The 12,744-nt window shown below is 45.5% G+C and overlaps 1 protein-coding gene across 15 annotated transcripts in view; it reads right to left on the reverse strand.

Annotated features, from left to right (window-relative positions):
- The window catches only part of TCF4 (transcription factor 4), a 189,356-nt gene that overhangs the window by 123,291 nt on the left and 53,321 nt on the right, over positions 1-12,744 (reverse strand). For 13 of the 15 annotated variants that reach the window (XM_068424368.1, XM_068424373.1, XM_068424370.1 and 10 more), the window contains 2 exons: positions 9,206-9,267; positions 7,499-7,595 (listed from right to left, as the gene is read on the reverse strand). The exons of the other annotated variants lie outside the window; for them this stretch is intronic. In XM_068424368.1, coding sequence (XP_068280469.1) covers positions 7,499-7,595; positions 9,206-9,267 — 159 coding nt within the window. The remainder of the gene's footprint in view (positions 1-7,498; positions 7,596-9,205; positions 9,268-12,744) is intronic. 15 annotated transcript variants of the gene reach the window in all.

Below are 12,744 nucleotides of genomic sequence, written 5' to 3' on the forward strand. Positions count from 1 at the left end.
TGTGAACCAGAATCGGGTTCTTCAGAATCAGAATTTTCAATTTTAGTGATATATAAAAATGAAAATATAAATAGTAGAAAGGATATGAACATGTTGATACAGATATAATTAAAAAGTATTTAATCAACAAATTAAAAATGCTTGCAACTAAATTCTTGCTGGTCTGTTTACATAGGTTTCTCGTCCAAGAATTAATCAAAACTGCTTTTTCCAGATAATTCACACAGAGATATATATATATACACACACATACAATGCTACTCTTTTTTAATATTTGATCATTGGCCTAATTTCTTCTTCATCACATCTAGTCAGCACGTTTGCTTCCCAGAACATCCTCCTCCATCACTTCTCATCCCGTACTCCTTTTAGAACTCTTGAATACTCTTCAGCCCACAATCACATAGTAAAAGTTTGCAGAATGAAATGTACTGAGTACTCTGATTTTAGTTAAACCGAAATATAATCTAATTAAAGGACTGATGGTTCCTGTTAAATGCATGCTCCTTTTTTATATTTCACGTTGTGCAAGGATCAAAGCCCGGCCCTAGTCTACCATCAGCCTCGCGTGGTGTGAGAACCGGTGCTGTCCTTAATTCAGCCCATATGGTAAGATGTATCTCCTGGCATGACGCTGTAGAGAATTACCGTACCCTCCTGTCATACCCTTTTTATCATTTTCACTGGAACTGGTTTATATTTGATGTTGTATATTCCGTGCAGCTGGCCAAACGTGCTAAATCTGAGGAGGCTGAAGGCTGGGACAAGACTAGAGAAGTCGTTACAAAAGTAGGCTCGAGAAAGAGAATTAAAAATTTAACCACAAAAGTAAAAATATTTTTTGCTTCAAGACTTTCACATCTTCCTGTTAAAGAAATGCAGACAGCAGTTAGTTTTACCCAACTATGTGAGGCAAAGCTCTGCCCGTGGCTGAGCCGAGGCCACCTCCAAGCCCCGGCCGCTGCAGCTTTATCTGCTTTCTGGAGGAGAACACACCAAGACCTGACCCAAAATGAGTTGATCTCATTTAGCCACCGCCTCATTCCACTCACCATCTCTATCCGCTGGGAAGTTCAGACCTAAGGTATGTCCAGGCTCCGAACAATTATTAATTATCCAGCTAACTCGGCGTTGTTTTACACACTCTGGGCCTTAACTAGGGAGCATAACAAAGCCATTGTTTTGGCCTCTTTAACGGACCACGGCTGGAGCAGCTATGGAAATGACGCAGTAATTCAACAAATTGGTTTTGTTGCACACATTTTCCCACATGTATGCTTCCAGCTGCAATGCAAAGCCATCGCCCGGCCCCCAGCAGCACGCTGCTACTTTTAGGTGTACACTCAAAGCTTACATGACTGCAAACAACTAAGGAAAACGGGATGATTTGCCTTAATTTGCAAATTCAGGTTTTTTTGGGGTAAGATTTTCCAGAAATTGCATTTTTTCCTCTCTATGAATATTTTAAGGAAGTCACTTCTAGGTTTCTTTTACTGCTCAAACAGGTGGAAGCTCAAATTCCCTCTGTCACTAATATCAACTCAGCTGGAGAACAGCAGCAAATGCTTACTTGAAAGCCAAACTAAGTTCATCTCTATAAAGGGCAGAAGCTCATTAACCATTAAAGCACCTTCTGGATGTTACTTGAAAAGCCGTTTCTCTATTAATGTTCTTGCAATGCAGGAAAATACAGCGGCTCAAGCAGATCAAACCAGAGCCTGGGAGCCCAGCTCAACCCACAGAGCTCTTTGGGCTTTGGGTAGGTGAAGCCGGACGGAGGTTTCCAAGCCAGCACCGCGAGCAGAAGGGAGGGCTGGATTACAGAATCACAGAATCAATGAGGTTGGAAGAGCCCTCTGGGCTCATCGAGTCCAACCATTGCCCTGACACCACCATGGCAACTAGACCAGGGCACTAAGTGCCATGGCCAGGCTTTTCTTCAACCCCTCCAGAGATGGGGACTCCAGCACCTCCCTGGGCAGCCCCTTCCAATGGCTAATGACCCTTGCTGAGAAGAAATGCTTCCTAATGTCCAACCTGAACCTCCCCTGGCCAAGCTTGAGGCTGTGTCCTCTTGTCCTATCGCTGGTTGCCTGGGAGAAGAGGCCGACTCCCACTGCGCTACAACCTCCCTTCAGGTAGTTGTAGACTGCACTAAGGTCACCTCTGAGCCTCCTCTTCTCCAGGCTAAACACCCCCAGCTCCCTCAGCCGCTTCTCGTAGCTCAGACCCTCCAGACCCTTCACCAGCTTGGTCGCGCTCCTCTGGACTTGCTCCAACACCTCAACATCTTTCTTGATTACGAGCAGGAGGATGCTCCTCTCTGCCTGCAGGGAGGACAACTTCAGGCAATAATTCATACTCCAAATACACATCAAATCCATTTGCAGTTCAACGCAAATTCTTCACACAGCTTCAGTCCCTGCCACGCTACACGCAGGATACAACCGTCGCGCAAAATAACTCCCTAAAAACGCTTGGCCTTGTTTAAGAACAAAACACAATGGAATGTAAACTTCCCTGAAAACTATGCAGTACAAAATAATATTTCAATTCTTTGCTCAGTATGCAGACATTAATTGCCACGGTCTACAGTTTCTATTTATACATCTGCTGCTCGTTCCCCAAATAAATGGAAATGTCCTTGTCATTTCTTTTCTTCAGGACTGTACGAGAGGCCGGGGTTGAATGCTGAAGCTCAGAATCCTGACTGGCAAGACTGACTTGCAAAATATATTAACTCTTGATTGGCAACTGTAGCATATTTCTACCTACATCTACAAAATGCTTTTCAGCACAGATTTTTTTCTGTTAATTTAACAGAATCCCAGAATCAATGAGGTTGGAAGAGCCCTCTGGGCTCATCGAGTCCAACCACTGTCCTGACACCACCATGTCAACTAGACCATGGCACTAAGTCCATTAAAGACCAGAACAGATCATGTCTGAAATCAGTTGCTGTCTTGTAATTCAGTTCTTGGAGATGTATTTACAGTGCTTTGCCCTCAGAACATGAACGGGGGCACATTTATTTCCACCTTGCAGATTAGCACTGGTTTTAAAGTTTGGAGACACTGAAAATGAGGTATTTTGGTTGGTGAAACAATTTAATTTGGCAAAGGAACTCAACAGGTTACTCTTCCTGGATTTAGGTTGAAAACCCCACCTCACCTTCCCTTCTTGCTCTTCCCATCCCCATATGAATACAGAGGTAGGTTGGTGGGTACATATATCCATGCAGCATTCACCAGAGTGGCTGGAAGGGGAGTTCGGCAGGTTTAGAGGTGAATAAAAAACACAGAAACAAAAAAAATGAGATGCCAGATGCAGATTTGGAAGCACAACACGCCAAACAAGCCAAATAGCTCAGACTTGGCAGCTGAATTCAGGTTTTCAGACCTTTCTCTAAACAGCCCCGAAGCTCCCCTCCCACCCCGCTGACAAGCTGGAGAGCGCTGCAGCCATGGGACACAGTCCTGCATGGTGGGACCCGTCTTCTCCAGGTCATTGCTGGTATCTATAGAAACAGCAATGCTGATCGTGGCCCTCAGGATGTTTTCCACCCATGACCACAGGACCAAGTCAAAGGCCTTCTTGTAGGCCAGCCACACCACGCTGCAGTGTCCTTTGGGGACGTGGCAGGCATCACTCCTAACATTTCTCACCTGCCCAGGGAATAGCGGTGTGCTCAGCAGTGAGGAGAGCACTCAGTAACGTTCTCCCCCTTTGGAAGCACTCGCCTGTCATGCATTGTCCATTCAATGACTTCTCCTGAAACCACAGGTTCTGGGTCATGTCAGCTGCATGAGCATCCAACACTTGAAAAGTAGAGTCTGGGATTTCCAGTTCTTTGGTTTCTGAAGGCCCTTCCTGACCTTTTTAGTTGTGAACAGTCAGATTTTCTGTTGTTAAAACTCATCTTAGTTAATTTTATAGCTAATGTGGATGACCCACATGAAGCATCACAACTATTTCCAAGTGGTGGCATCTTTGGGTGCCACTGAACACAAGAACCCAGAGACCATCAAACCCTTTTGCATTTCAACCTTACAACTGAAAATTACCGGAGAGTTTTTGATGTTTCCCCTCACGGTTCCTCACATACCTTCACTTCTCCAGCTGCAGAACGGGAACCAAAGCCACCTGACATAACAGAGGTGGTGTGAAAAAGAATTAATGTTCGTGACGTGCCAGACGCTAACTGAGAAAATCAAAAATCTGCCAGGGTGAAATGTAATCTCATTTTAGGAAACGTTGAAATCATTTCTGCAGAAGGTTAAAAAAATAATAATCAGGCTGAGTCAGATACACAGCATGGAAAATTTCATCCCAAATGTTTATAGTTTAGCGATTGAAAGCAAGGCCTTATAATGCTGTGTTGGGTAAACTTGACTAATCTGCACAAATTCCAGTTCTACTTATAATAACAGTAACGGAATCAAAGCTGTACGGATTAAAAGCAAACGGCACAGCAATATTCAGCCAGAGACAAGTGCTACCACAGCATTAAAATAATATTAAAAATTGGCATGGATATGGAGTATCCAAGGAACTCAAGATGTTTTCCAGACAGTAACTCATCACATCTCAAAATATCCCGACAAAACACAGAGCGTGCGCTCTTCAGGCATGAATAGGAAGGCACATCTGAGCACGAGGGTGTTGAACAACTTGCCAGAGCGCACTGAAGATGGGCAGCCAAGCCGGGAACCCCGGGCAGGAGCCCTGCCTCCCAGCCCGGTACTGCGCTGGCACCGGCACTGCTCGGTCACTCCAACTGGGAGAAACCACCACCTTCGCCGAAATAACAATGCTGAGAGGAAAATTATGACTTGGAGATTTTTAAAAGGAAAAGGGAAGAAACCAGAGGGGGAAATAAGTTATTTTGCGATACAAGCGCCAGTCTCCAGCGAACGCACACGCCAGCCCTCCCAAAAGCACGTCAGGCGGGTGATCGTGTCAGAGCACGACCCAAAGCAGTGCAGCATTGATCTGAAGCAGACAACCAGGAGGGAAGTAAGAGTAAGTCATCATATCTGCCCTTCATTTTGTGTTTAGCAAGAGAATGAGAAAATAAACACAAGCAAAGATTTTGTCTTCAAATATTAGATCACCCACCAACTCCTACAACTATTAAGAGATCTACGTTCAGTGACCTTATGTCTTTTCAGAGTCACACAGAATCAATGAGGTTGGAAGAGCCCTCTGGGCTCATCGAGTCCAACCACTGCCCTGACACCACCATGGCAACTAGACCAGGGCACTAAGTGCCATGGCCAGGCTTTTCTTCAACCCCTCCAGAGATGGGGACTCCACCACCTCTCTGGGCAGCCCCTTCCAATGGCTAATGACCCTTGCTGAGAAGAAATGCTTCCTAATGGCCAACCTGAACCTCCCCTGGCCAAGCTTGAGGCTGTGTCCTCTTGCCCTATCGCTGGTTGCCTGGGAGAAGAGTGTCTCCCTACCCTACCACCAGCCAACGGTGACTGAAAGCGTTCACAATGCTCCACCTTGTGCAGCGTGCCGGGTTAAATTCAGGGTGGGTAGAGCACTTTGAAGCAACACAAACCTAAATATTCCTGGTAGGCAAACGGAGGAGAGGAACTGAATTATAATGAACCAGCAGCTGTCACAATATGACCACAGTAACCAAATCAAAATATCAAGCGCTAACCCAGATGAGATTCAAAGGTCACCACATAAGCCAGCGGCTTTCTTCAGCAGCGCCTGAAACCTCAGTCTAATCCTTGCAGTGAAATGCTCCGCTAAGCTCCAGGGGGTTTAGAAGCAAGTTACTGTACGTTGGTAAGTGATTTAGTGTACTAGCAAGATACCCCAAGCATACAAGGATGAGAAACATTCCCAAAGAGCACACCTGGGAACGGGAGAGGCGAGAAGTGACACCCCATGTGCTGTACCCATCGCAGCTACCTGCCCGTGCACATTTCATTGCCAGGCTGAATAACTACTCTGCAGATACTCTTAAGAAAACCCTAAATAGCAGGGTAGTGGGACTCCAGGCACAAAGCAAGCTCTGAGTATGTGCGAGTAGTAGTTGGAGGAGTTGAGCAACGCACATGGCTCCTCTCCGCTCCTCCCAAAGCCTGACGCACAGGCTCCCTGCTAGACGCTGGCCACGTAAAAATGTATCTTAAAAACAAATATCTGACAAATAAAATATAAGTCCTCATTTAAGCACACCCTGTCTGCAAAGCCCTCTGATGGCGACGAGCAGGACCTTCTAGAAACATCAGGGTTTTATAAAACAACTACTTCTTAAACCAAGTGAAACCAGTATTTTCACTATGATTGGCAAATCAACCAGACACAGGAGTGAGATTTTTCTGTAACCCAAGGGCAGGCAGAAGAGAGAGAGCAAGACTTTTAAGTTGTAAAGACTCAAATTAAAGGTTCAACTTGAAAGCAGCCCGCAGCCCAGTGGGTTTCACGGGAGCGTGTGGCTATTTGCGAAGCGTCCCCGCGCACCACCTCGGCCCCATGGCGTGAGTTAAGAGGGGAGTGTTGAAATGTCCGTGCTTTTTTTGGCTGATATCAGAACCCTTTAAAACTGTGGTAACCATGTTTTGTACGTGAACACGTACAACCGACTACAAGCTCCAACACCGTCCCGTGTGTTGAACAACTCCAAACTATTTCCCAATATGAAAAGACGAGGCGTATTTTAGGGCTGTGTATTAGAGCTGCAGAATGATATATCGCAGTTACAGCTCCGTGGGTTTTTGGCTCGCAGTCAATCCTTTAAAGCAAAGCGTTTGCTTAGTTCATTGACAACTGCAGAAGAAGGGTGTGATCTTGGCCAAGCGTAAGCATTACTAATATTTTTACATCATATATTTACTTTAATCAAACTCATTTATCAACCGTAATTAAAGAAAGTGGCTATCATTCACTTACAAATAATTATAGCCTCTCTTCGTACTGCGACGGTGTTTGCTGCTAAGCTAAATGGTTATTCAGGGGTGTCAAAACTTTCTAGCACGGGGTGTGGGGTGGAAGGAGGGTCCTTGCCAAACGCCCTGGGCAAAATCTCACTCCTCAGAACAGGCTGCAAGTGCCCTCGCCTCGAATCCAGGAGTTTGCGGCGCGCAGGTCCCAGCAGGCAGCGATCCCTCACGCTCCAGAACAAACAATGGCTTCAGCGTCCCTCACCAGTTATTTATCTGTTCCCTTTTGTGAACATTTATTTATCATATTTGCAGAAATGCTTTTCTGCTTTAAAAGTCCTGTTCACACCCTGATTTTTGTCTGCCAACTGGTCACCTCTTCGAAAAGGAAAGGCTGAGCCATAGGATGCATCCATTCAGCAAACATCATCAGTGTACATTGCATGATAGCTTAAAAAACCCAAACCAACCACATTCCCACCCTTACACCAAGTACAATCAACCCCAAAAATAAGGACGAGGGCTTTAAACCCGCAGAATTTTATTTCTGGTTCACTCATTCCGCAGTCAAGTTAGGAAACTGGATTTCTTACTTTGTATTCTGGAATTGACAAAGGGAGGAGAGAGATTGTCATGCGACCCAAGGTCTCTGCTCGCCATATGATCATAGTGAGTCCCATCTCCATAGTTCTGTCAACAAATGGGGAAAAAACACAATTTTACAAAGTTTAAATGGCATTTTTCAAAACCTACAGGTCCCTGTTTCCCTTCGAAGTTTTAAGCCAGCTCTAAGAAATATTGTTCCCTTTATTGTTTCCCCCATTGATTCTGCTGAAAGTGATGTGGGCCAGAACATTTTTAAGCTGTTTCAAATTTTTATTTCATTAGGAATTGACTTTGGTTTGCTGTGTGGATAATCCTGAATGGGGGACTGAGATGAGGTCCCTGGAATTTCGTCCTGTGCAATTCACCCCTCTCTCAGCATAAAAGTCTTCTTGCCCATAACACATGCAAGAACAGCAAAGAAATACTTTTAACCTTCTGCTTTCAGTCACTCCATTAGCAAAAATCTTCAATTTAACCCCAAATATTGGCTGAGAGCAGCAGTTGTGGAATGTTTTGTTTCTTTGGTTCGGAAGAACTCCCGAGAAATTAATTCTCCCAACGTGGAAATCCCATCATCGTTGGACAAAGGCGGCAAGAGAGAGGGGTCAGGCTGTTTGCAGAGTAACTCTGCAAGTTAATGCACACTCTTGATTGAACCTCCAGAATTCTTCCCAAGGCTCACGCTCTTTCCTTTCTATCTCCAAACTTCATTGTACGCTCACATTCAAGTTTTTGCATGCATAAATAATCGTGTGGGCAAATTTCGAATTTACTTTTCAAAACATTTTTCCCTCGGAAGCAATACAAGTGTCAAGGCAAAAAAAAAAGGGATAAAAATAAACCCGACAGATGTGAGCAGGAATGACGTAATGGATGCTAAGCAGGATGGCAGAAGAAAAGGTGGCGGGCTTCCCTCCCTCGGTGGCAGGGCTGGGGTCCCCCTGCCACGCCGTAAATCGGGGACACCCCCGTGAAACCTCAGTCTGCGAGGGCAGGACCTGTCCCCAGGGGAAGGATGGACAGAGGCTGGCCAGGGCAACTGCGGTTCTCCTCAATACCCGAGGGCACAGAGCTCCCGGTAGCCCTGATCCTTCACGTTAATTAGAAAACAATTAAAAAGCAATTTAAACAAACTGTTTAAATAAGGGCATAAGTAAGCTCCTGCCCGAGGAGGGTGTGAAACCCCCTCGCCGAGGCACAGAGCGGCTATGGGGCACTGCTGCACCGGTGGGACACATCTGGTGGCCCCCCTCCAGCTTCCTCACCCTAAGCGTGGGCCTTGGGGTGGCTAGAAGCGGGCAGGGGTGGCTGGCAAGCTCCCACCCGGGGACGCTGGCCCTCTCCTCAGCTTTGGTGACACCCACAATCCCTAAAAATCCAAGTGCAGAGAATGAAACACTCGGCACCATCATCTCTTCTCAGTGGTACTGGGGGCTGCTATGGTCTAGCAAGACCAAATGGTTAATTAATATTTTCGCTCCCTGTTAGAAGCAGCAGAGCAGGTGCCACATTGAATCACAGGATCAGGTTTGAACGTTCAAAAAAAAAAATAAGGCAATCTTAAAGAGAAGACTGGCTCCAGCCAACTTTGCATGCCCATTTTTCTACGCAATCAGGTATAAAACTCATATTTCAGATTGGAAATTTACATATGCAGCAAGTCTGGTGCGGGGAAAAAGATTAGATATACTTACCCTGGATGGACTAGGATGTCCTGTATTCCCCCAGGACCCTGAGCTAGTTCTGTCTTCTACATCTAGGGACAAAAAAGTTCTTTAGGCTTTATTGCAATAATTCTTTCCTTTTGTATAGGCACTTTTAAATTAATGTTTCAAATTAATCTCCTGTTGCCTTTAATTAAGAATCAGGCACAGGGCTACTACGATGGTAGTGGCTTCTGACCCACTGCTTAAATTAACTCATTTAAATTCACAGCAGAAATGAACCGGACCCTCAGGAACCTGAGGTTTGAACAGAAAAATTACTTCAGTGTTTCGAGACACTTTAAGAAGGGACTGCGCTGTACCAGTTAAAGTCCTGTGAAAATCTCCAGCAAAAATAAAACGTGATAAAACAGATGAAATCGAGAAGTTAGGCAGGCATGCTCGGGGTAAAGGTGCCTCTCACCACCTCAGCTAGGCTTCTGCTGCAGAAAAGCATGGAAGCACCTAGTTGGATCTCAAGAAAAGAAAACCACGTCCCTAAAGCTAAGCACAGATGGACTATTTCTGGTTTTTTCCTCTATCATTTGATAGAAAATTCATTGCAATCCTTGAGAGACCCTCCAGGAATTTCAGACAGCCCATTTCAGGGTGTTTTGAACCATTCCTCCCCGCCGTTTTAGAGGGTATCTCTAGGAATGCCCAGGGAGGTGGTGGAGTCACCATCTCTGGAGGGGTTTAAGAAAAGCCTGGACATGGCACTTAGTGCCCTGGTCTAGTTGCCATGGTGGTGTCAGGGCAATGGTTGGACTCGATGATCCCAGAGGGCTCTTCCAACCTGATGGATTCTGTGAATAACACATCCCATGACATATGTGCCAAGAGGTGGTGAGACCTGACACTTAGGGCATGGAGCAGAGAACCAGGACTCTACAAGCTCCTCTTAACTTGGCAACGAAACACAAGTTTTCGTTGTGTTTAGGAGCCTAAACAAAAACAAAAAATGAAGAAACCCAAGAAAACATACACAGTGACTTCTTCCAACAACACCTCAGCTGCACGGGGCTGTCCCCTAACCAGTGATGGGCACCTCCAGGCTGGGCACGCTGCTCCCAACGCCTGGGAGAAGCCCAGCACCTCTGGAAGGCAGAAGATCCTCTGCAGCGCACTCAGATACTGCTGCCATCATGAAACCTTTCCTAAAATGAGTTGGGAGTCTCCAGAGACTTTCCACTTGGCTAAAAACTTCATGGATAAACATAACACCAGTTGAGCGAGGTGCTTTTGCACAGGTTTAATGGAAGCCCGTGAATAATTCCACCGAAATCATAGTTCACTCATATTAATTCAAGTAAATGAGCTCAGTCATGCTTAACGTTAAGCACATCCTTTAGTACGACGCTGGGCTGGCCCATACTGCTTAAATCCATGACTTTTTTTTTTACTCACAGTATGTTAAATATCAGGAAATACGATTGACATTGATCTATAACAGTGTTATTGCCCGTTTCAGTGCGATTTTCCAACATACTCCTGTGGCCCCACCAGCATCCTAATGAAATAATAATATTGCTTGCCTTTTGCCATGCACAAACAGTAGCTTTAATCTAATTAGAAAAATACGTATTAGGTCTTGGCTGGCCAGAGAAACTTTCTCAGAGTGCTGCCAACGAGCAGCTCCCCTTCCCCCTGTGCACTGCTTCACCCTAACTTCTAGGATTGGTGGGAACTTGTCTGAGAAACAGATATGGTCATTAGGACTTCCAAATAGGGGTGCTGTGACCAAATCTGGTTGATTTCCAATATTAAAAATAAAAATCAAACCAAAAAAGCCCACACATTTGTACAGTTTAATGCTTTCCCCCAGTTACAATTCCTGTTATCTCAAGAACAGATGAATGTGTTAATAGCACAAGACACTCTTAGGTAAATATTTAATTAAGCTCCAGAAAAAGAAAGAAAATGTGTATCATTTACCTGACAGATCAGATCAACCATTCTATTAGGTTAATTAGGCATATTTTTAAAAATCATTTGTGTTATGTAACAGGCAATTAACTCTGGAGAGCCCCGATCCATCGCCTGCTCAAAATCAGGGGATGTTATCCCATTGACTGGGATGGCCATGGTCCCACCCTCGGGCACAGCTTCCAGAACCCACCTGCGAGCAGAAGAGCTCAGCCCTGGGGAGCAGCAGCTGGGGGACCAGGGGACAGCTCTGAGCCCACCACCAGAGCGGGGACAAACCCAGCGGGTTACCCAGTTAGAGGGAAGGGGCATCCCCACACCAGCCCGGGCAAGGGGTACGCTCGATTGCCAAGCTCTTCCCTTTGGGAGCCCACCACCCAGCTCCAGCCAAGTCTTCTGTCACCCCTTCCAGAGATGTCACGTCATTCCTTGTTGCTTGGAAGAGTTGCAGTCAGTTGGAGACCTCGCGAGCCCCACGCCAGCTTGTCCTGGGTGGGTTTGTGCATAAAGGCCTTGTAGGGCCATGCAGGCTGCAGAAGAGATGCAAAGGTAGATGGCAAACCTTCCTAGCATGGTTATTGTTGGACTTGTTCAGCCTGGAGAAGAGAAGGCTCCGGGGAGACCTTCTAGCACCTTCCAGTGCCTGAAGGGGCTACAGGAAAGCAGGAGAGGGACTTTTTACAAGGGTAAGGAGTGATAGGATGAAGGGGGACAGTTTTAAACTGAAAGAGGGGAGATTGAGATGAGATATTAGGAAGAAACAGTTGACTGTGAGGGTGGTGAGACCCTGGCCCAGGTTGCCCAGAGCAGCTGTGGCTGCCCCCTCCCTGGCAGTGTTCAAGGCCAGGTTGGATGGGGCTTGGAGCAACCTGGTCTGGTGGAGTTGGAACTAGATGGTCTTTAAGGTCCCTTCCAACCCAAACCATTCTGTGATTCTATATAAAACAGACATTAAAGGTACACAGACATCATTCTACATACCCAAGTGTACCACAGCGGGTAGAGATTAGGAGACCAACCTCACAGAATAATTCTGTCAGATTTGCCATCTCAAATTTGGCTGAAAGCTCCTTGCCCTTTACCTCGCTTTAATCCGAGCCCACATAACGCTCAAGTTCTTCCACCAAAGTTAAAAAGTTGTGGACTCTGATCAGAAAGTGACAGGCAATGGCTCTTGTGCCTTATCTTCAGGGGTCGCGTCTTAGCTTTCGACCAATTTTCTTTGTATTTAGACTTAAATGTGCAAACTACGCTATATTACTCTGCAAAACATCAATGAGAAGGCTTAATTAAGTAACACTGACAGATAAATCCATTTCTTTCGCAGTAATCAAATCAAAGCAGGTTGACATAACACAGGAACTTAATGCAGTTACTCTCTTGTAATTGGAAAAAGGCCCTTTACTTCTCATTAAAGCAATCTTCTGGGTATTGGCATAATAAGAAGGCTCAGGGCTTTAATACTGCCCTATAAAAGCCCCAAGATACAGACCCCTTAAGCAAACATGCCAGATTATCTAATTCCTTGATCAGAGTGGAACATGTAGTTATTGTTTTAAACTACTAATTCTTTATCTCGGCTACAGACAAAAAGAAGGGACTCA

The sequence above is a fragment of the Nyctibius grandis genome (genome assembly GCF_013368605.1).
Source record: "Nyctibius grandis isolate bNycGra1 chromosome W unlocalized genomic scaffold, bNycGra1.pri SUPER_W_unloc_2, whole genome shotgun sequence".
NCBI lineage: Eukaryota > Metazoa > Chordata > Aves > Nyctibiiformes > Nyctibiidae > Nyctibius > Nyctibius grandis.